Raw genomic sequence first — 25415 nt, forward strand, 5'->3', positions numbered from 1 at the left:
TATGATGTTCTACAACTGAATGTGTTTCAGTTGGCAGGATATTCGAGCGAGATATCGCAGTATATTTTCATAAAAGAAACTACTCACAAGGTTGCTGAAAACTCTTATGAGTTAAGATCATCTATTTATCAACTCATTGACTAGATATCCCCGATATTGAATCCAGTTGAGTTTAAAGGAAGGTTCACTGATCAACCAGTGGTTGTATAGCATAGTCAATATTTATATAAGATAAGAAGCACTACTGAATTCCGTCAGCTCCGGAGACCAGAGCTGCAATGTGGATAGAACAGCTCAGCAGCTTCTTTAGACCGTCTTAGCTAGGGATTCAAGCTTTCCAGAAAAATCCAAAACCATTGTAAAATGGAAACATATGAAACTCGTTCTTTACTAGTATTGGCTTTTCGATTCGGATCCTTGTGCATAAAGCGACAAAGTGACATTTGTCTTTTGTTTGATTTTCAGTTCGACCTCCGTGTGCTCATAGCTGTTTCAGTCGAAAAAGCGATATTCAGATCTTTGCTCGGGATTGAAATCACCTTCCGTTGGGTGATCTTGTCCATGAGGGGTAAGACCTTCTGAGAAATGAAAGCCCTCTAGAGATGAAAAACGAAAAATGACTTCTTCTGATATGTCGTCCGAATACTCTTCTGTATTGGTGACTAACAAAACAGCTGTCTCCCGGCCTTTTGAACCGATACATTTAGAGCTGACAAATGAGGTTTGGGGCAAAACATTGAACTCACCTCAACGCATTCCAAATAGGACGTGTTAGCAGATGCCAACGACCTCAAGGCCGTTTGTCTGCAATAGTTACATCCACCGGCTCCAGGCCAATTGCCCGGACCAGTACACATACGGTTCGACGTTGTCTCATTTGTATCGATCTGATCGTCATTGTGATGCACAACCGATGAACCAGTGACTAGTGGGGTCACTGGATACGAACAAGCTGGAGAACACTCGTAACACCTTCCGTCAGTTTGATCGAGATACTTCTCAGGTGGACACGTTTTTCGACAGTATGGTCCGTCCTGTTCAGAAAAGAGTAGTTTGTAAAAAAGTCTTGGCAGCTAGACGTGGACAAGTGTTGAGGCTTGTCTGAGTGTGCAAGGCTGCAGGGTTTTGCCTTAAATTCTGTGAGCAGGCCTTACTTTTGCATCCAACCCTGGGTCAATGTTTAACCTTAAGGGATTTTTTTATCGGGTGTTCACTGAATATGGCGGGATAAAACGTCTGCAGAGGCTATCTTACTTCCTGTAACCATATCATACCAGTCTAAGTCCGAGACATCCAAAGTGAGAGGTTAGTATCGCGTTTCGTCCAATTATGGTCGAGTGGCAGTATGTTTATTCCCGAAATCTGTGGCAATTGAACTCAGTTTGGTTGGCAAAAGAGTAAACAACATCAGGCGATATATATGCTCCGATGAATAGTTTCAGATTCACCGAGCTGTTGAAGAGTTCGAATGGATTTTGTGTAGTTATTTTCTGCTCAAATGAGCTGCGGTCGAGGCGGCAGTGTCACGTTGTTTCACCGCAGAATGTCCGAATAGCTTCCAAATTCTTACAAGTTCCTCACAAAAAAGTGAGAATTGTGGAGAAGAAGAAGGAGGTGCCCGAACCGCTGGACTTTGCAAAGGTAAACTTGAAAGCTTCAGTCTATTTTAACCAAATTCTAATGGTAAACGGTGCTGTACAGTTTTCTGAGAATGCAATCTGCATGATAAGTTTCATGAGACGACGTCCTCCAGTATCACTGAACTTATATTTATGATTTTCAAATGTAGCAACCTGTTTCTTGCCAAAAGGCGATCGACGTACTGTCTAGTTACTTGGTTAGCTTTGTTTTTCAACGTGCTTACCTATACTGATCTTTGTTTTGATGCTGAAAAAGTGAAGAGATGGCTAAAGACTTCGCCACTGTCACAGTGCACCTCGCACTTCGTTTGGTCTCTGATATCCAATGGTAAAACAAGAGGTTTTATTAGGTCAGATTTTTAGCTGCAGGATCTAATGCACGAAGACAGAGCTTACCTCCAAACAAGTGAGCAGTGTTATGAAGCCAAATGATTGGTCTGCACCATTAGAACATGCAATTTTAAAAAGTATCATTGATTATGACTTGCATTTTCCCACACCTGTGAAGATATTCTTGTCATGCAGTCATGAAACTCTCCTTAGCGGTCACTTTGCTCTCTTTTTTTGAGAGATAAACTTCTACTTCTCTGTAATGCGCTCCTCGGTGGTAGTCCCGTAGAAAATTCGTTTTTTTCCAAATCACGTGAGTGAAATCCGAAAGAAATGTACTCACTACTCACTCTGAAAGTTTGACTTTTTCACGTGACATATTGATTCATCAGTTTAGCTCTGATACACAGTTGTTCATTTTATGCATCTAACTAGACTCAACGTAAACGTTAAAACAACTAACCTTCACACCTAATCCATAACAAAAACTATCCTCGTGGTACCTACCTTTCGCTCAACACACTTACTATGCAGGACTGGGTATTTTCACCACAGTACTTCGAAGTCTACTTGCAAACTTTGGGTATTTTATAGGGACCTAATTCTGAGAATTTGCCTCCCCTTGGGCCTGTCGAACTTCATGAACTGAGGCAGAAAACTGAAGGACGCCCGATTCTATATCATGTCGAACTAATGGTTGATCTTCAATCAATTAGAAAATGTTTGGGACCGATTGGGAAGTCATCGTTCCAGAGGGGTTTTGTAAACAATCGGTGGATTTATTGCTGGTTAACGTTTTGCTTTTGACACAAACGCTTCGTCAGGCCAAGTGAGTAAGTAAGTAGGTTGATTGGGTTTTAAGGCAGTCAGGGAACCAATCCGTGAGATTCCTTATGACTAGTGACTTGATCTGTGCTGCGTGTTCAGTCTGATGTTCCTGTTGGTTGATTAGTGGGGATGACTAAGATTTACGATAGATTGGTTAGGGGGGATTCGTCTTTATGTTAAGCCCGGATATTTCGTCCTTGCTCCTTCAGTCTAGGACACCTTAGTGGGAAATTCCTCTTGGGGTCGTTCACAGATTTGTTTCACCTGTGTTCGTCCAAGGGTGCTGGGACAATTGGTTTGGAGATAGGGGGTGGGGTGGTTAATTGGATCTAACTCCACTTTTAGACCCAGGCCATTTCGCTTTTGTGTCAAAAGCGAAACGTTGCCCAGCAATAAATCCACCGACTGTTTACCAAACCCCTCTGAAACAAAGTTTGATCTACTGTGTGGCCCCAACAAAGATTAAATTTATTGGCTTATCAGCATAGGTTGACTTCGTTTGAAAAGACTATTTCGGAGGACCGTTATCTGCAACCGCTATCTGATGCGTCCAGTAATTCGTGCAAAAGTGACCTCACCAATAAGAAAACAATACTCCTAACATAAATTGAAATGAGTAAGTCCGAAGTTACTACCCACATGATATCCTACCGGCCAGTGACCATGTCTCATCCACCCTTCCGTAGAAAAATCACACTTACGGCTTATCGGCAAGAGTGGGTGGAAGCTCTGTGGTTTATGGAAGACCAGCAAAGTGGACTAACAGAGAACACTGTCATGAGGCGCGTACAGATCTTCAACAGAACTCTTTCACAACTACCAGCTGCAACCTGCGTTTGGATTTCCATGTCACTGAGAGAAGGTTGAGTTGAATCTCATGCCATCAGTTTTCCTAAAAATGGCGGTCCAGAGAAATCGCAGGATTTGTGAACTATTCAGCTTACTTGAACCCAGCGACAAGGACCGTTACACTGATCAGCACCTGGTCCATAACACGCATTCAACTTCAATTCACACATCGAAGAACAGGCACTGCACACGCGACTGTCCAACTCGGGCATGGATTCATCATCGAAAGTACTGTCTGTTGTTGAGGTCGTTTCCGACACGCGTGCGTCATCTGGAGATGTTGTTGAACCAATTGGCGAGGCGGTGACATTGCGAATGGCCGAAGAGCTTGAATGGTTCAGATGATGAGTAAAATGGCCTTCTACCATGTAGCAGTTATTGACACAAAGACGTGACCCATCTTCGTGAAACACGGACCATGAGCGACATTTCCTACAGAGGCCAGGTCCGGGACCCCAGCATCCAGATTCCGTGGAACATTCCTCGGCACATTTGGCAGCCTTGCCGCCTGGACCCCCAAAGAGAAAACGGGAAAATATTTTGACCCTAGGTATGTCATATGTCAGATGTTATTCGGAAAACTCCGGAACAAGGCTAAAATTAGTAAACGTACGGGCCTGCTAGCAAACTTACTCACGAAGAACGGCCTAAATGGCAATGCCTTTACCAATTTTGCAACCAAGTGCCACGGCGGAAAAGTTCGTTTTACATTGAGATAGAATGGAGCGTTTAAGTTAGCGGGGGGATTATGTAGTCTCTTTTTTTGAGGCCAAAAAAACAACCACCGTCCTAATTAGTAAACGTACGGGCCTGCTAGCAAACTTACTCACGAAGAACGGCCTAAATGGCAATGCCTTTACCAATTTTGCAACCAAGTGCCACGGCGGAATAGTTCGTTTTACATTGAGATAGAATGGAGCGTTTAAGTTAGTGGGGGGACTATGTAGTCTCTTTTTTTGAGGCCAGAAAAACAAACGACCACCGTCCTCAGTACTGGGACTGTTTCACTTTGAAAAGGTCACTGTTTCACAGAAAGTACTTCACAGTGCACTGAAAGCCCGATTTTGACTCAGCTTTGGGTGCACTTAACTTGTATTACCAACGCTTTTCTGATCAACCTGTTTCTGAGTCGATGGTGGTGTGTGGAGTTTTGGTAGGCTTCACTTGAGATCTCGTCCTATCAGTGGAGTCAGTCTAAGCTAAAAAGCGAAATTCGGGTTGGTAATGATTCTCGATAATGATTAAACCGCCACACAGTGATTCTCAGCTGTTCAGCACAGACTGACCTCACTAAAATGACGAATGATTAGTTGAAACTTACCAAATTCCCCACACGTAACACACTGAAAGCTTAACTTCAGACTCCAGATTTTGGGAGTTGTTTTTTTTTTCGGTTTGGGGCGTAGCATCATTCTCCAGAACTATCCTCCCCCTGAAACCAGCAAAACTGGTATTTTCTTATAGATTTTTCATTCTGGGAAGACCTAAAAACATTTGTGTTCTCTCTGGATGGAACCGACCAACCGTGAATAGTCTTTTGAAGCGGATTGCAAAACATTTGAATTCTCTGGAAGGATCATTTCAACTGGGTGTCATCTCTTCTAAGGACGAGTTTACCACTGAAGTGTGCTTTGAGGAGGGACAATATCTGCCATACATATCATTCAGACTAATCTTTTCACCACTGTATGCACCATTCAGGTTTCCAGGTGATGGAGTTCAGTGCTTTAGTCTACCTTTTAGTTTCCTCCTTATATGGAGTGATTCGAAACACGGAAGTTGTTTTGGATTTTCTGGATCATTCTGAAACTTGTATGATACTCATTTTGTGAATACCTCTCACTGTCACTTCACTCAAAGTAGAATAAGACGTGGCCCTCAGCGGTCATTCTTCAGTCTGACTTTTTTTATCTTTCTATGCAGCACCATTCAGTATGGTCACAATCAACCCGGTAAGCATTCTCATGTTTTTCTACTCAGCCACAATGTGCCACTCCTTGGTTGGACCCAGTGGCCTGTCAATCGGCTCATCCACAGACTATGTCTTAATATGGTGATTCATTATACTTATCGAGAGCATAACATTAGTGTTCAACACTGGTGCTTCTCTACCGTTCAGTTATGATTTATTTGAAGGACTTATTGTGCGGAAAAGAATAAAAGTGGACGGTGACAGGGCTTGGCATTCGACTACCGCACTCATATCAGGGTGCCTATACATCCGAACACTCATTCAAGCCATCCTGACAAAATCTATTAACACTGAAATCATTCAGAACGACTGGCAGCTAAATCTTGCAGCGTCTCTAACGACGCGTAGTGGGCATCACGCGATCCCTATCGTGGAAAGCAAGTCGCAACCCCGATATTTTGTACACTTTTATACCCCTCCGCCAGATCAAGTGTTGACCACCTCTCAGCTTCCACCACTCCGAGTAGGACAGAGAAACAGAAATCTCTTCGGAAGACGATGGTTGGATATGCTGAATCATGGCCTAACCAACGCACCTTTTGATGCCGGACACGGTTCACTGCAAGTCCTTGGGGTAAAACCGAGCTTTTTAACTGCATGGTTACAGATTCACTGACACCAACACACTATGGTTATGGTTCTCAGACAACGGTGTTTGAAGACCTGATGACGTCTGCGTTCCTCTGCTTGAACAAGCCAAGTCCCACAGTCGTGCAACAAATTAGCCCGTACTGTAGCATGATACACACGTGTTTAGGTGAACATACACGATCCGAGCCCTGAAGATTCGCTCGTATACCTCAATAAGTCACACTACAGTCAAAAATAATACAACTTCCAAGATAAGTAAACCGATCCACAAGTTTGAGTGCTTTCACTTTGGATTGCAATCGGCGTGTCCAGTGACTGCATTTCCAGGAGCATGACTTAAAAATGTGTGGGAACAAAGTGCATGCTAAAGGATGGGATGACTTTCGTCAGTTCATCCAACAACAGTGCACTTTCTTCTCTTTGAAGACGGGTACGATGACGTCTACATATTGCAGATCAACAACGATTTCGTCGGCAGCAATTTGAACACCAGTATTTTGAATACCTTTCAGCGTCTGCCTCATTAACTCGTCAGTCAGGAAAGTAAATGACGATGGAGGCTGGGAACTCCTGATATATACCAATTTGTGTACGGAAGCTTCCGGAAATCTTGGAATACAAAGCACTTATTATGTTCACAAGCCTCCAGTGCATTCCTTGCCGAGCAAGCGTGTTAAGGGGCACAGATCCGTAAACCAAATCGAATGCAGCTTGGTCATTCAGGAGTACTACAATTGTAGGTCGTTCATACGTATGGTTCCCATTCCAACACCTGACGGATTGTGAAACTTTGGCCAATGAAACCCCTCTAACGCACCGGAATTCTGCTTGCTGCTCTCGAGGCAGTGTTTCACGAGTCTCTATAAGGCGGCCGAGTAGAAATGACGCCAAGAGTTTCGTTACTAGCGCAGTATAGTCGATATCCTTGTGGCCATCACATTAACTACGAGCCTCTTCTTGGAAATGAGAGCTACCACCGATTCTCTCCAGTTTCCTGGGGCAGTCTCTTTCTTTGAAATGCAGGCAAACAGATCAAACAAGCACTGACTGAGGATCACATCCCCATTTTTGAACAGTGTGGGTTGGAGATCATCCGGACCTGGATCTCGGTGGTGCTTGAGAGAATGTATGCAATCACAGACTTCCGAGGCTCTGTGGGATTCTGCAATCACCTTCCAAAGTTTTACTTCGGCTGTAAGATTCAAATAAGTGACAGCGGATGTCCACGAGAATTGTTGTTCGAAGTATTCAACCCAGCGGTATTGGTTCCCTTCTTTATTCAATATGGTTACGCATTTAGATGCTCGATGGTTTCGCTCACAGGCGGTTTCCTATCACACAAAACAACTCAAATAATCTTCGAGCACGCTCACTTTCACTTGGGTTCTGATGATTCGTTGCTCAACTTATGTACGGGAGACATTACTCCAAGACCTGAGCAGCACCATTGTTCTGTCTTAAATTCAGTGCTTGAGCGGACCTGGTAGCGCCTTTGTGCAGATAAGACTCTCAGCATTGTGCAAGGATATGGCGATTCCACTTCTGAGTTCATATCTGATGGTGGAGCAGTTGGAGGAGACTCTAGAAAACAATGCCGGCGAATTCATCGAACATACGAATCTGCCAGTCCTTTAGTGGCTAAACTATTTGTCCGCACTTCACGCGGTCACGGAAAACGGTCGAGTATGTGTTCGGAATCTACAAATGTGTTCTAAAATGAGTGGCAGTCAGCTAGTGATCCGCGTCATCAGTACTTGATAGTGATGTGATCAGTCTAAGTTCGTAGGTGGCATGGTGTTGGAGGAGGTCACGTGATCAGTCAACTTCGGTTATTTCGGAAGTCAGTGGTTCGTCAACAATCGCTCAGTCATTGAACAGGATGAGTACAACTTCCGTCTAATTGGTCATCACCACGTGACCTCGTGCGTGATGCTATCTCCCCATTAAATGCTTGTTAATCACACTCCTTAATCAGACGCTGTTGGTCGAACGGTTGAACGTTCAAACTGCCAGCTGTGAGACGCAAGCTGCGGTCGTCCCTAATAATGCTTGTTAATCACACTCCTTAATCAGACGCTGTTGGTCGAACGGTTGAACGTTCAAACTGCCAGCTGTGAGACGCAAGCTGCGGATGATCCCCAATAAGGATAAAACAGCTCTACAATGCTTCCCGGCTCCTAAGCATAAACTGGCTCGACACGAAGGAAGAATCAATTTATGCTCTGTTTGCCGGGTCAACTATATTTAGATTTGTCTTTGAAGATACTTTGATCCTGGACTTGTATAGATTAAGAATTACAGGAATCTGTCGCTAAAAAGGAAAGCACTTACGACAGTATTCACGATGTCCGTTTTGGTAGATATACATGTCCTTCAGGGTGGCTCCCAGTTGAGCCTGTCGCTTTAGCGACCTTTTTGAAGAAGATCGCTTCGGTCTGGTTGTATCCATCTGAATGCTTTCCATGTTGAGTCCACGCGGTTTTGGAACCAACTGGTCCCACTGTATGCTGTCCAAAAAGCAAAGGTTTGGGTTGCCCATGATCAATATATTTGAACGTCCCACGTGCCGTAGTGAAGCAAAGCCGAGAAATTCCAGATGAGCGTTCGAGTTGATGTTGATTGCACGTGATAGCTGAGTTTGATGACCATCTGAAGTGAGGAGTATGAAATTGTTTGTGGCTGGTACTTCAGAATAGCCAATAGAGTAGAATCACTATGAAAGCATGTTAGAGAAGATTAATTATCGCTGATTTCAACTCAATGATTTCAACTGATTTCAAATTGGTGAACAAAATAATCCGAACAATGATATTCTTGATTCCATCGTGTAAGTGAAATCAGTCTTCACTTAAGAGTGTCACATCATATTCGAGATGTACTACTCACAAGGTTGCTGAAAACTCTTCGACGGCCCATGACCGATTTCGCCCTTCTTGGGGCTCATCAGGTAGGCGCCGTCCCAGAGTTTCCGTCAACCTTAGGTTCTACTTGAAACCAAATAGCACGAAATTAGTGGAATGCAATCATTTGCTAACTAATTTGGTTTTGCGAGAGACTCATCCCGAACCCCGCTAAATCTCTCGTTTGTGATGCATCCAGGCAACTGAATGTGCTGCACCAGGCCGCCTCATGTTTCAGTCGCTACGATGTGCGAGATATCGCGATACATGCATATTCATATCATCCCTCTCGCGTTGATAAAAAACGTAAGTGCCCAACTTCTAAGTCTCATGAACTTTCACAAATGAGTTTTAGCTCCAGAATTTAATTGAGTTATCTGCGGTGCGGTTACACTCACCCGGATAGAAAGTTGGACCGATCACTAGTTAGTCAAACAGCTATGTCACGTGATCTGGCGTTGATCAGCTCTTGACTAACGACTTCTACGGTAAATCTGCTGTTCTGGAAGTTCGAGAAGCACTAAACAAACGGTTTACTTCTCCCAAGACAATTCATCCATTTGGACCTCGCTAACCTACAGCTAACTTGAGACCCGAAACGAACTAGATCGTGAAAATCTCCAAGTTCACTTGAATCGAGACTTTATCTGACTAGTTCCTGGACGATCCGACCCCTCACAATGAATCAGAAAGTCTGGCATTTTGGATTTGACCCCGGCGGGCCAGGGATTTTACAGCCGAAGCAGACTTTCTTAAAGTCATCAGTCACACCAGTTTTACTGATGCAACCAACAACCAGACAACAAGGCAGTCTTTACACTGATTGTTCCAGCTGAATGGTGAATTGTCCCATCCACGTTCCCCGCCCCCGTCTGTGATCAGTCATAAACTGTTTGTACATCTGAAGCCTTGCAGAAGAGTTCACTACTGATTGATTTTCCTCCAACCTGTAGCATTCTTACTACTATAACAAGTACAGAGTAATGAATGATAGATACAGGTTCATTTGATCTGACAGAAGTTAACAATTCCGCCTGCGGTTGTTCGGTTATTTTCCGTCACCAAACCTTTTTAGGCGGACCGGCAAGTAGTCTAGATGATAGTGTTCGTGTAACGCGTCACTTACCTCCATCGATTATTTCCAATTTGCTCAAAAACGTGAGATTCGTCAACCAGGGAGCATCTGTGCCCGCGCTAATGTACAGCATTCCGGTGATTCTTTGCAACTTTGATAGACCGGCAACGAGATCCGACCACTCAACGGTCTCCTCAGCGGAAAGGTTGTAAAAAGGATCGCTTTTGTGTGAGAAAAATGAGGTAGATGTGCTTATAGAAATACACTCATTTGCAAATCAATTTGGCTTTCACGAAAGATTCAAATGAATATCTCGTGTATGATGTTCTACAACTGAATGTGCTGCACAAAGGTCACCCACTATATTCGAGATTTCGCAGTATATTTTCATAAAGGAAACTACTCACAAGATTACTGAAAACTCTTTGACAGCCCACGACCGATTTTACCCTTCTTGGGGCTCATCAGATAGGCGCAGTTCCAGAGTTTCCGTCATCCTTACGTTCTACCTGAACCCAAACTGGATTCGAGTCGAGAAATACACTCATTTGCAAATCAATTTGGTTTAGGATGTAACTCGGGTTGGAAAAGCTGACTTTTCATTGAGGGGTTTAATTCACTTTCACTGCCGACAATACTTGGTTGACAATAAAACAGCTGATTATTCAACAAAAGAACGTTCTTGAGGTGTTGTCACGTGAGCTCGAATCGGGTAGTTTGCTCACAAATAGTAGCTAACTAAATGTGAAACAGAAGCCTTACATGCTTAAAAACTAAAGGTATATTCAGGACGGGAGGTCTGGCAAGGAAATGCATATTTTTATTTGGGTAGCATGCATATCAGAAAACAAGTAAGAATTCCAGTGTGGGTCATGGAAGGAACACGCGAGCTTCGATTTACAAAAACTGCCCGGGGAATTTTTGGGGCCTAGTTCGGGGGTCGCAACAAAATCTGGAGGACTATTCACTAAACATTTTCGTTCTTTTCTGAAACTGTTGTCGTTCGATATGGATGGAGGTCTGCTGGCATAGAAATTGCGGATAAATTGACAGGACACGACCAAAAAAAAACGGCCATTCATGTCAATAAGAATTTATTCAGCCAGCGAAATCGAAGGACCGCGTAAACCAGAGAAGCTCTCTTGTGCTTTTTTCCTACGCGCCTTCCTAACCAGATGAAGACTTAGAACTCGTCCACTGTATTCTAAACTTAATAATTGTGAAATATGATTTGGATTTCTCATGCTCCCCAAAAACATCTCGTCAAGTTAGCTTGGTCTCGCAACATCCAGATAAACATTTATCGAAAAATAGGTTCACTGACTGTTGGCAAGCCTGGGATTGTAGGCACCTGGTTGGTTTCGAAACACAGCTGATGCACTGACACTGACAAACTTTAATTAGGTTTACTTCTGTGCAATTTTTGGTCAACTACGCTGTGTAACCTCTTCAGACCATGGATTCCATCCTTTATGTGAAGTCATTCTGTACAGGAAAGTCCAGAAGCCTACTATAAGGGGTAGCTGACGTATGAATGTCTGACTGGATCACGCATGGTTGATCTCAATTAATCATCTCTCTTGCCTTGAGCTCATTGATCAGGTTGAGTCTGAACTAGTCAAGACTGACCACTTGCCTTCCTTATGAAAACCTGTTTGCACTGACTACCAAACCAGAGTGAGCAGTGCTCTCAAAATCAATGCGCAAAGTTGCAGGAACATGACGGTTGGTGTCCAAGCTAACAGAATTGGTTGTGACAAATACATCCGTTTGCATATCACCTTGGTTTTGACGGAAGGCCCCCCTGGAGCCCAGTTGAATCTCTCGTTTATGATGTTTTTAAGAAACTGAATGTGCTGCATCAGGCCATCTCATGTTTCATTTGTGACACATGCATAGACGCAATACACTACTCATAAGGTTGCTGAAGACTCTTGTGGTTTAAACAAGGAGTGAGTCGGTGAAAGCGAGCTGACTGGTATAAAATAGTGTAAGGCCAGAGCAACAGTTTAATCTCTGTTCTAATAACCATCAACTTTTTAACGGATCCCGTGAATCATTTGGCATTTTTCTCTTTCCTTCCTCTCCTCGACACTGATTCCAACGAAATGCCTCAGGGAGTTCAAACAGTCTGTTCCACAAAAAGTATGTCGCATGAGCTTCCCCCAGGCACATTTTGATACAAATTGTCTGACGTCAGTCTAAAGGTAGGCATGTCGTATGCATGTCTGTTTCGATGTGAGGTAGATATACCGCCTTCGATAGTAAGATCCTGTTGCTTTTGTAACACAGAAAGGAATGTTGGAAGAGAGCTCGTAACTTTATTACTTTGTGAACAGTGATTGCCTTTAAAGTTACGTTTTCCTTATTCAAAGGAATAATCCTTGGAAGGGCTGTTTGCCACAACGTATCATGCAAGTAAATTAGAGCGAACTTATATAACCGACAGGCACCTATCAAACACACCCTGGCGGTCAGTGGCTTCAAATACCTCAATGTTTATTTCAAGAGGAATTGTAGATTATCATTGTGACATTCTAAGATGAGCTCACAACAGATTTGCTCTGTAAGAAAGTTGAACCATGACCAGCAAAGCAACGAACACGCTTGATCATCAGTGATATATCTGTCGATCGGTAGCCTTCAAACTATATGTGGAAATTCTACTACGGTAGTGCAGATAACATGACCAAAACTGCCTTAGATGAAGTGAGTTCCGAAAGCACCAATGACGAATAAAAGATAAAAAGCAACCTCTTGCCGGCACTGAGTTCATAAATTCAAATTCTCCAACGAACAAGATAACTTTCGGTTAGCAATAGCCCCTAGTTTCTTGATAAAACTGCCCGGTTGTCAGGTTCTTATGGTTTGTAACAATCCAGCAGTATGGTTACCACGACAAATTCGGTAGTTCTGTTAAATTCCTGCTTTCACATAACCTTTTCGAGCAATTCTGACTCGTTGATTATCAGTAGATGCAATTTTGGGGTTTTGCGGGATAGGTATTTTTGCTCATAGCCACACCACTTTCGTTTGAACGGCCGTGTTCCTGTTCTGGCGTAATTATCCCGGTGAGTCCACACCAAAGGGAAGCACTAGACTCGAGTTTCGCTCCTTTTGGAGCTCATCATCACTGCATATCCAATGGACGTGCCGGGATTTGAACCCCATACATCTGACATGCGAGGCGAGCGTGTAACCACTACTCCACCAAAGCATGTTGGACGCATCTGAATTATCACGTCTGAACAGGCGAACGTGTTCGCACTTGATCGATGTGATTGGTGTGCCCAACTCATGATTGAACGACGACCCAGTAACTCTCTACTCCAGGACTAAGAACCGGAGAATTCTCTATTTTTTCGTGGTTCGCCTCCCTCCTTCCCTTCTGTTACATGAATACAGATGGAACTTAATTACCTATACAATATGTACCAGTGCTGACTCCTTAGTGAACGAATTTGACAGATACACTGATTAGTGAACTACCCCTTTGAAACAATTGGTGATTGAAGGAAGTATGAGCGTGGACATCGACCTCACGGGCCGTCAAGCTGATGAGCTCAGTCATGTAATGCGAAGGGGAGCACTAGACTCGAGTTTCGCTCCTTTTGGAGCTCATCATCACTGCATATCCAATGGACGTGCCGGGATTTGAACCCCATACATCTGACATGCGAGGCGAGCGTGTAACCACTACTCCACCAAAGCATGTTGGACGCATCTGAATTATCACGTCTGAACAGGCGAACGTGTTCGCACTTGATCGATGTGATTGGTGTGCCCAACTCATGATTGAACGACGACCCAGTAACTCTCTACTCCAGGACTAAGAACCGGAGAATTCTCTATTTTTTCGTGGTTCGCCTCCCTCCTTCCCTTCTGTTACATGAATACAGATGGAACTTAATTACCTATACAACATCATCAAGAAACCCAAAAGGTTCACGTGAAAAGCTTGGTTTATTTGACTTTCCTCCCGTCAGCTGAAATATAATCCAAGTTACTAAAATCAAATGCCACAGTGGGCGCGAGAAACAGCGTAACCACTCAGCTATCAACTGGCAGACGAAGCGTTACTTATTTATTCCAAATCATTGTCTAGTTTAGTGAAGATGTTCCAAGGATCGTCACACAAATGAACTTTGTTTTATGACCTGCCGTCCTTGACAAATTTTGTCCTTGCTTTTCGTATCATTTGATCGCTACTCTGTTTCCCTCAAGAGACCATTCATAAAAAGAAAACGCAGTGATTACTTACCCAATGAAAGACTGTCTGGATAATTTAATGTCTCCTTCAAATGTGGTGCAGTTCTGCATCGCTCTCAAAGTGCTCTTATGTAGATAATCGACTCCCTTGATCTTCTCAATTTCTTTCAAAGAACAGACTGTATAGAGAAAGGGGAAAAATTGCTGTGATTTATAGGACAGCCTGTATCAAACACTGTGAAACTAGTAATCACCATACTTGAGTTTTCAAAAACGGTGCTGGCTCTAAGTCAGGTGAAACTAGAAATGACTTTCGTATCCAAAATCTCTTACAAAACACGCTTCAAGAAGTTGTTTCGGACGGCTTGAAGCCTGTCGAGCAACGACCTTTCTGTACTGAAAAGATAAAACAGTAACTTTGTTATTTCTAAGGACTGTGTATATCGGTTACACACAGACATTCCGTTCACCTGTAGCCCGATATATATACGACCTCCGAGCATCGAACTCTGATTTCTCTGGCTGCATCAGACACACAGATTCTGCAAAACGCCCTTCCAAAAAATTTGTTCATTTACTTTGGAGACACATGCTATTAAACCCCTTAAATATCTCCATCCTCTCCCAGTATAAAGTGGTCAGATTTAGACCTATTCACCCCTCATGCACTTTTTTGGTAACAACGGTAAGAAACAAAATTTAGTTGCATAAACAAAACTACTTCGCAAGGTTGCTGAAAGAAGAGTTCAGTTGTTCCTCAATCTTTGAGCGGTCTACATCAAACGATTTGTGTTCACACCCACACATACGGATCAATAACTACTGATTCTGGGACAGAAGTTTTCTCGTTGCTTTAGAGAAATACACTCATTTACAAATCTATTTGGTTTTCAAGAGAGACTCATATGATAAACGAAAGATTCACCCGAGTCTCTCGTGAAAACCAAATAGATTTGTAAATGAGTGCATTCCTCGAAAACTTAGTTACGTTGTGTAAAATGATAGGAGAGTGATAACTGCTCACAAAGTAGTCCTCTTGAAAAAGTAAAAATATGGACTTTCCTCAGAGAACCAATGGCACATTCTTTCAGCCAGTCTTTTGCATACATTTTTCAAGTTTTAGATGTATTATTTGGGCTGGTGTATTTTTCATAGCACAAAAGCCTTGTTTGTTATAGAGATGGGCAAGGATGACCACTGTGGGAATTACGCGGTCTTCAAAGTAAGTTATCCCTATCATCACAAGTCACCTATTCTCACTAGGCTTAGAACTGAACCAGGCTATCCAGGAGTAGCCTAGCAGGGGACAAAACCCATCATTTCATGCGTCGAATGAAAATTATTTAGGCAGCCTGAGGCATTTTATGTCCAGTTCATTAAGGAATTAGCTACGGACTACTGACGCGCGCAAAAGTAGTTTGTTAAAAATTCCTTGTCACTATTTGAGTTTTGTGTTGGTAAAACTCCCCCCTAGAGTGCTGCGGAGCCACCAGCATCAACTACCACAGTGACTGTTTCTTGTGCTTGCAGAAGTTTATGTCAGCAGCAAAATGGTCTATGTGCTCAAACCGTTTCTTCCATTGAAGAAATCCGCTCAGATTGCCCTGTCACTGGCAGTCACTTCCTCAGTGTCACTGCGTTACAAATGTACAGCAAGCTGCATCAAAGACTGTCTTTTTCCGACACAAACGAAGTCACCTTATTTTGATATAGAAGAAGAACCCAATCCCAAGAGTGAAATGTGGGTAGTAGTATGAAAGCGTCTTCACTTTTCCACAGGGTGGAACACGTCTGTGTTTGTTTGGAGACTAGTGAGGTTCTGTGAATAGTCCAGGGTTTGATCGGAGCCCAAGGTTAACGGTCTACGTGCACAAACCACAATGTGGGTCAAGCGACTTTTGCTGTTTTGCAAATGGTCAAATGGAAGATGACCAGTCGCAGTGGAAATCTCCAGTATGCATGTCAATGATGGCTGGATACACCCGATCCCTTAGACATACTAGAATAAGTTTTCACAACTTTCGACGGGAGAGAGCAGAACAGTCGTAAAACCAAAACTTCCATGTAATCAAGTATACTAATATTTTTTCTTGGACAGACGTAGAAACCCTAATCACTTAACTGACACTTTACGGATCTATCGTTTTCAGCCATCCGTGAGGTGTATATCAAGCGTTTCCTTGTACTAGAGTATTGTTTAGGGCAGGAGAATTCCACCGGATGACTTGTCCTGTCTCCGTTTCCGTATGTGTCATCAACCGTCAGCTCATCACATAAAATTGTTGCTTACTGTAATGCGTTTGTAATTTCAAAATTGGTTCAAAATGCCATACATACCTTTTGGGCAGATATTGTTCGGACAAGGGACACAATGACCGTCTCGAGCATAGGTTCCAGGTCGTGAACATTTTGGAACGCAGATATCACCGTCCCTGAGAAATGGTTCTGTGAACCAAAAAAGAAGACAATTCATTTCGAGTCAAACAATGAAAACAAAAGGTAATATAAACACATTAGGTTTCCAATGTACTACTCATAAGGTTGCTGGAAATTCGTTGACAACCCACGACCGGTTTCGCCCTTGTTGGGGCTCAGCACGTAGGAGCAGTCATCGACTTTCCGTGAACCTTACGTTCTACTTGAAACCAAATTGCACGAAATTAGTGAATGTACACTCATTTGCAAACTAATTTGGTTTTGCGAGAGACTCACCTGAAACCCAGCTGAATCTCTTGTTTGTGATGTATCACGATATCTTGAATATAGTTACAATTGAAACATGAGGCGGCTTGGTGCAGCACATTCAGTTGCCTGAGAACATCACAAACGGGAGATTCAGCTGGGTTCCAGGTGAGTCTCTCGAAAAACCTAATTAGTTTGCAAATGAGTGTATATTCGCTAATATTAGATTTCGCCTTGCAATTGGGGTGAACTCCCGAACAACGGCATGTTAAGGATGTTCCCACAGTCAGCCGCTTGTCCAAGTAAGGTGAATATTTACTGAAGAACTGAGAAGCAGTATTTTTGTATTTCATTCATGTTGGAAATCACCAACAGTATACATCCTACAAATCGCGGGAAAGACTGGAACGTGCAACTTTCCGTTGAAAAACTGAAAAACTGAGTGGTACTGTATGTTCTCTGGGTTCAATTCAATTCCATTGTTGTTCGGTCGTCAATGAACTGAAACTTGGCGATTCAAATTTAAAAACTCTATCCGACTAGACTCGGACCGCCGTGGAGACTGTTGAACTCCGCCGTGTTGAACAAACACGAAACATTTTGTCCTGTTGGGGAAACCAGCCTACGCTGAAAAGCTAGAAACCACTGAGTAGCCGTTCAATCCCTATCTGGAATCACCAGCATTGTGTATCTCACTAAGCTCCAATAGGTAGTCTCGAATTCACGACTGGTAGTTAGGCCACGAGTGTGATTTACTCACACTACAGATCAGCCGCCTAAGTGTTGAAACCACCAACCGGGAGGTCACGGGTTTGAGGCTTCCAACTGAAGCTTCGTGGGAATAAAACAACAGTACACTGCTTCTCAGCTTCCCAGCATAGATCTGTTCCACTTAATGGGCAAAATCACCATCGAATTATGCATATCTTCTTGCGCTGACAAAAAAGACGTAGAAAGATATACAGTGCGTTTTTGACAGTTGCTGACGTCATTCGCAGAATAAAACTTTGTACTCCCCTCACGACGTGAAAACATGAAACTGCACCTTTAGAGAACCCAAAGTAGTACCACAGTTTCGCTAGGTAACTGCGCGTTAAAACTGATTTAGTTAGATGGCAACTTTGGTCACACGTTGTACGAGCGAAATGAGTTGCTTGGAGGAAATTAGTATCACCTTAGCAGCTGGGCAGCTTATCGTAAATAGTCACCGGTGTACCTGAAATTGGGATTCCGCTGAATGTTATCAAAGACCGGTGTGATCATTCTCACTGGGATCTCTGTCATCCCCATTGTGACACTATGAATGTGTGTGAATGGGTGGGCTGGTCCAGCGTGCAACCTAATTCTGCAAATGGGTTACTAACAAGTTTAAAACCAAATTCACTTGCTAAGCAAGGCTGATTAGTGGACTCGTATCCTCAAATGAATTGTCAACCATGAGGTTACGCAAATAACCACTTTAAGCCAAGTTGGTTCGTTGGAACGAGTGCGTTTCACGTCGAAAATCTGGAATCGACCGTAGGACCCAAGGCCATTAGAAATGACTGGAACTCGTATCACTCTGGTTTGAAAGTCTTCTTCAATCTCACCGCCCAAGACCAACACGTTCACCAACTCAGGCGTGTTATTTCACGTAAGCCAGCCTGACCTGATCGAGTATTGGTAACCCGCTCGGGAACGACCAAGTTTAAATAGCGCTCTTGATCCCCAATAAGAGCCAAAGTTGAGTCCATTGCTGCCGTTGGTGTGGACCCACCAGAATAATCGAGCCTGGACGGGAGCGAGACTGATAAAATACAGTGCTATGAACACAAATTCCTGCAGTCCTGCAGTCATCTGCAAACAATAATTGAAATGAATCAGGTAAAAACCGTTTGCTCTACTACTTATCAGATTACGGAATACTGAGGTTATGCAAACAGGCTGTGAGAGAAGAATACGTGACTTTACTTGGACATGTCTTCACACATTTCCACCCGAAAGCCAACATTCCGTCCGGATTGGTTTTCCATGAGTAACTGGCTTTGTCGTAGACGGTGGTGGCTGGGCAGGTCGCAGCGCACTCGCCGTTGTTTGAATAGCGTAGACACGCCTGAAAAATATGGCAATTGACGTGTATTACCAATGTGCTGATTCGTATTTCTAACAATGGTCCAGTAGGAAACAGCCAGTGTAAAAAGTATCATCACTCCGCTCGTGGTGACATCGCACCCGCATCCTTAAAATCATAGAAAGTTAGCCACTAGCAAAAGCTACTGAGTTAGCTTCGTATCAAGAACAGCTGTTCAAATGAAACTGATAATCTCGAGATGAAGGTTGGTTCTAACTTGGATATAAGTTTTAGTCCTGAAGTAGAAGCTGATAACCAGCTAATCGTACGTGTATCTAAACCAACTCCGTTAGACTCATAAGTCTGATCGAGGGGGCTCGGTCCCAAGTTCATGGGAATGGAATCGCTTACAGAAGGGTTGTTTGGCTGATTTTGTGGACCCATTCTAGTAAACTTGAGTCGGTACTTTGTTAAGGGGGGCTATATTCGAAAAAGAAAGCTCTGTGCACCAAAGAACAAATTTCGTACTCTGCAACTAAGTATTGCACAAGTGACAGACCTACAGTGGAAAACAGACGATATTTCCAATTGCCGATTGGTGTCAAAAGCCACTATGGCGTTTGTCAGCACTTCCGTTAGCAGGGATGGCACAGTGTCTTTGGAATTTTTCGTGAAAACCCACGCTAGGATTCGGTGGAATGTGGCCAAAATATAGGATCCAGCAGAGATTTTACACACTGAAANGGAATTTTTCGTGAAAACCTACGCTAGGATTCGGTGGAATGTGGCCAAAATATAGGATCCAGCAGAGATTTTACACACTGAAATTCCCAAACTTTTCCTTAGTATAATTCACTGCAAAAGGCTCGCGAACAAAAGGGATTTGCTGGTCGAAAGACTCGTAACATTAACTTGGTCCAAGTGAAAGTCTAGCAATTGATTCTTTGAGGACTAATGTGATTACTGCATATGAAATCATCGTCAGTTGAAATGAGAGGCGGCGAACAAGTGCGACTCTTATGGGCCGTACAGCACTCTGTAACAAATGTTTTACTGAGGAATTCGATATATTTTCATGGCGTTTTAGAAGAAGGTGATCCCCGACAATTTTAATTCGTGTTAATAACTCCAGTGAATGATGAGAGAACTTTCTCCGAGGGAAATTCACCCCCTGTATATGGCCACAGTGGTGTGCCCTCATAATGAAATTAGCCCCCCCCCCCACGGTAAAAGTCCAAAACGAGGTTTTTGCCTTGGGTTTGGTTACTGTATCTTCAAAATTTGTTCATTCTTATTTTTGTACGTTCTTATAGATTTTTGACACTGTCTGTATACCGAAACGCACAGGCCGAAAAAATCTTTCCTCGGCCGGCACAGTAGTACCACTGGGGTGCATGAAAGAATGTGCCATTCTTTTAAAATGCTCCCTTGTCAAATGTAGTTCGCCGCACTTACTTCTACCCAGTGATTCTTTTGTCCTATAACATGATCTCAGCTATCACCAACCATGGAAAATTTGATTCACACCTGTCTCTTTTATTGACAAGCACTGGAGTTCGTTTCAATGTGGCAGCTATTTTTGAACCGTTTGATGTCTTTCAGTAGTGCTTAGGTTCTTTGAAGAATTATCAGCTGACTGTGCCTAACCCTAACGGAGATCACTAGCGCTGCATGAAGCTTTCTCACAGTTGAATTAATTTTCTGTCATCTGATTTGTAATTTCTAATCAAAATTATTCATAGGTTTTTTTAGTATACTCCCGGAATATTTACCAGTTCTTAGGCTCCAGGTTTGGGATTTTACATGTTTTTAGATCCATCCTCTTATGCTTTAACAATGACACTTTTGAAAATCTTCAAACCCATGGCTTGGAACTCATCAGGTTCGCGTGTAAGTTGGAGGCGCAATTACTTGACCCTTCGTTAGCAGTATGATTTCCAAATAAATTCATCTGCATGCGCAGTTAGAAGCAGAAACTACGTTACCTCACATGTGTCGTGCATTCCAGTGTGGTCACCACCTGTTGAGTGTTGGCGAAGGGTAGGACACCTGAGAATGCTGAGTTGTGCGTTGTACACTGGGATCAGACTAATTACTGGCTAATGAACACGAAACCACAAACCGCACTTGAGTAGAACTTTCAAAAAAGCCAGTACCATCAAGCGTACACCTGGAAATTGTTAAAATATCCAAAATAGATGAACAACACTGTCAAATGCCCCAAGCACTTCCTAATCCGCCTTAGATCAGATGGCGGGATCGAACCACCAGAATCAAATCGATCACAATTGCTCCACATGCGCCACTGTCTTTCCTCCGGCCTCCGTCATATCACCGTGTCTTTGAAACAGCCCAACTCCCACTGAGCAAGCCAGCCATGCGGACTTTGTCTGCATTAGGAAGAACATCAGCTAACTTTAAGCTCCATCTGAGTGTTATTGAGTTCCACTCACCAGACATTTGTCTCTCCTGACACCAGTAGTTTGAACATGAACTCTTTGTGGAAGGTTCATTCTATGTCTCACAATTTTCTGCGGCCACGTTTAGAACGTTATACATCCAAAAGCGATGAAAATGTTACGGCATCAAGAATTTCGGGATGTTTCTAAAAGCGTCATCCAGTACTAGTCACGGTTGAGTATCCTTACAAATTTTTTGTGCCCTGTGTATCGTAATACATCTGCAGGAAACCAGAGATTTGTACTAAGCACAAAATAAAACGATGATGACGTAGATGAAATGAATCACACAAAGAGTTGCACGGACCGAGGGGACCAAGCCTGTAGACGTACGATAGATGTAGGTACAAAGTGTGGTTTCAAACATCTTTTCGGTGGCAATGGTCCTGCTATCAGTATCTATCTGTGCGACAGGTGAGAACGCACTAGTGTTGGAAAAACTTGTGCTGTTCTTTAATCAGTTGGGAAATGCTTGGGACCGATTGGGTAGTCATCGTTTCGGAGAGGTATGCCAAACAATTGATGGATTTTCTTTGTAATGTACTACTCATAAGGTTGCTGAACAAGTTGTGCCTGAGAACATCATAAACGAGAAATTCAGCTGGGTTCCAGGTGAGTCCCACGAAAAAACCAAATCAGTTTGTAAATGAGTGTATATTCGCTAATCGATGGATTTATTGCTGGGCAAAGTTTCGCTCTTGACACAAAAGCTCCGTCAGGCCACGTGACTAGGTTACGAGGTTGGTCAGGTTTCAGAGTAGTCAGAAAACCCGATCAGCCAGCTTGCTTGCTCACTTGGCCTGACGAATCCTTTATGTCAAAAGCGAGACGTTGCCCAGCAATAAATCCACCGATGGTTTACCAAAACTCTCTGAAACGATAAGCTTATTCTTGATCATCATATGCTTCCGGTATACATTTCAGGAAACTTTGATCTGCCGATAAGGTACAGGAAATCGAATAGAATAAAAATGAGAAAATTCTGAAACTGAGTTCAGATTACCTTGCAGTCTCGTGCTCTACTTCCATGACAACTGGCGGCACACTCGGAATGACAGCAGTGCTCAGTGAAGGAGGCACTTTCATTCCGACGACCACTGACTTTGTTGCGAAATGTGGGCGACTTGGAGATACGGAAGCACCAGTTGGACCCATCGCACAGTCGAATCTGACATTTGTGAACTGGATTTCAGAAAAGTATACAAAGCGAAAATCAGTATGGGTCAACTCAAACATGCTGGAACTATGCTGCTCTCCACTAGTCTAGTCATACGTACTTTTCTGACACTGAGATGCTTCTGGACCCCAGCAGTATTGTCTTCCTTGAATTTTTGGACAGGTTGGATGGCATGGAAGTACGGGGTAGGTCATGCTGGAGGTAGCTGAGGAATTTGAAACTGGTTCTCTCGTCTCCCTTTCGATAGTTCCTCCAAAAACTGGACTGGTCAGAAGTGAAGAGGTCATGGGTTCGATTCCATAGGATGAGGTAGACTTGTTCGCAGCAATGTTTGCTTCCTTGTGGTCCAATAAAGTTGAGGGATTGGCTACAAAATTTAAACGTGCATCTCATTAGTAAATTCGCCCAGTGATTTTCAAGGTGACAGCATGTGAAGTTTGGAAGATGTCCTATCTACTCTTCCTAAATAAGATGGGATTACGTAGAAACTGTTGACTGCCCTTCTAAGTTAGCTACTGTTTATCAGCCAGTCTCACAGTGGAGCAGCACTGAGCAGAAGTCACAAACCATTATCGAACTGCACCCATTAGCACGCCAATTTGGTTTTAGCGGGAAACTCAGCTGAGTCCCGGCCGAATCTCTTGTTTATAGTACCCTACACTTATTCTTCGGTTTTGAGTAAAGGTAAGTGTTTTTTGATCACTGGGAAATCTGTCTCCTCATCCACTGCAAGAAACGTGGGAACTCGTTATATGAGAAAATTGAACAAAAGCGATTAAGATAGAGCGGCCATTCTCAACTTCCAAATGCCCAAATGCTGTCACTCCATTTGATATCTCATGGCCACACCGGAACCATTACACGACCACATAAGGTGAGGGAACACGTCCGTTTGATAATAGAAGCCGTGAGGATCAGATATGATTGACAGAAGGTCCCATTGCCCGTTTGTCTTTTGTAACAAAGTCGACGAGCACTGTACACTTTGGTGCTTCGAAAACAGTAGAAGCCATGCGCACAAAGCTTCTCATGTGCGCATAACCTAGACCTGTTTGGACTGATTGGACTTTGGATATGTAATATTAGAGCCATGTTACCGATACTCTGAAAGCGTACACAGAACGAAGTGAATAATCGTGTCTGAAAAGCCGAACTCCTGAGCGACTTGATTTGTTCATTCGACCTAGTTGTGTCCATCGATTGACCCGCCTTTCAGGACAAACCTGTCAAACCAATCATACCGCTCAGGGGATGAACACTGCTCAGATGGGATAAATTAGGATTGGCCTATACTTGTCGGTGGATTAATGGTGAGGATTATCTCGCAGGTGAGATGTGCGAAGTTCAAACTCCGGCAAAACCACGGATATGTGCAGCTAATGAGATTTAAGAAGAGTTTATCAGAGTTCGGCACTTCTTTATTTGGTGTGGACATTCCAGAATAGTTGCACTAGGACTGGAAGAAGACTGCTCAAAAGACTTCTCACTCCACTTCCAGCTAATACTCTTTATGACTAGTGATCACAATTCGATAGTGTACGAATTTACGCTGGTTGCTTGCCGACCTGATCTGAATCGATGAGCTCCAATCTTATTTCCAGAGTCTCGATTTTTACAGTTTCTAACGCGGATATGCACCTAGTACCGGCAAAAGAGTTATTGAAAAAGACCTAATTGTTTTAGATATGTAATGTTACTTTCATAATTGACAAAACTGTTCAACACATTAATCGGTTTCATCCACTACTCCACTTATGCTCTTTTTCCGGCGTGCGCAAACGCGGTCACTTTAGAAGATGGAAATATCTGACAAGTAGAATAAATGATCCACTGTGCGATAGTTCGTTTGTATTTGTAAAACGTACAGTCACTTGGGGAATGGTTCTGGGTACGCATGTCTGCCTGTGGAGCTCAGTGCCCAACGCCCAGTCTTTGAATCTAAACCGTAGTTGATCTTCGAATGAGTAACTTCTGAGGCCAGTGCCTAAAGGCCAATCAGTGATTCATTAAACTTTCTGTCGAAACTCGCGCATACACATATAAGTGAACCCCGGATTATGTCAAGCTATATTTATGCTTTTCACAAATTTGTTAACGTCGGAGAAACTGCGAGGTCCCTGTTTTTTCACTAACACCCAACCAATGAACTTTAGCGTGGTAATGGGAACTGGTTGTAGCAACAAGCCATGAACCGTAAGATAGTCAAACTGAAGTCAGTAGTAAACGGACCTTGATAGTTTTGTCACTCTACAACAAAAAAGGGACCTCGTCTGCTGTTTGACTTCGAAACGTGTTCAGACAGCACGCTGGAACGCTAATCGAACACAATTAGGAATACTTTAAAGGCAAACGGTTACCAAGATCGGTTTATCTCACGCAACACAAGTAGCTGGAACAGCTGAGCTCTCTTTCAAGGTTAACTTGGTGACGAAGGTGTCAACTAGAAGTTTTTTTGAGGCTGTGGAACCCATATTCACTGCGGCTAAACTTCAGTGCTTCTCTTCCCGAATTCACCTCACTTACACTCACAAAATAATGACAAATTGCTGTTACTGACCCCAAATACAGTTGTGAAAGAATTCACGTGCGGTCAGAGCGAACTAGATAGCACTTCCTCAAGTGGCTCACCTTGGGAAGTAAGTTAAAAGTCCAG

At 43.1% G+C, this 25415-nt stretch overlaps 1 protein-coding gene across 1 annotated transcript in view; it reads right to left on the bottom strand.

The window, feature by feature from the left end:
• T265_07922 (hypothetical protein) overlaps nucleotides 1-25415 on the bottom strand; it is a gene marked incomplete at both ends in the record, with an annotated part of 86244 nt that overhangs the window by 29070 nt on the left and 31759 nt on the right. Inside the window, 4 exons of the mRNA XM_009173582.1 lie at nucleotides 747-1034; nucleotides 3743-4155; nucleotides 8542-8859; nucleotides 22863-23129. Of these exons, the coding sequence (XP_009171846.1) occupies nucleotides 747-1034; nucleotides 3743-4155; nucleotides 8542-8859; nucleotides 22863-23129 (1286 nt within the window). The remainder of the gene's footprint in view (nucleotides 1-746; nucleotides 1035-3742; nucleotides 4156-8541; nucleotides 8860-22862; nucleotides 23130-25415) is intronic.

The sequence above is a fragment of the Opisthorchis viverrini genome, assembly GCF_000715545.1.
Source record: "Opisthorchis viverrini unplaced genomic scaffold opera_v5_198, whole genome shotgun sequence".
NCBI classification, from domain to species: Eukaryota; Metazoa; Platyhelminthes; class Trematoda; order Opisthorchiida; family Opisthorchiidae; genus Opisthorchis; species Opisthorchis viverrini.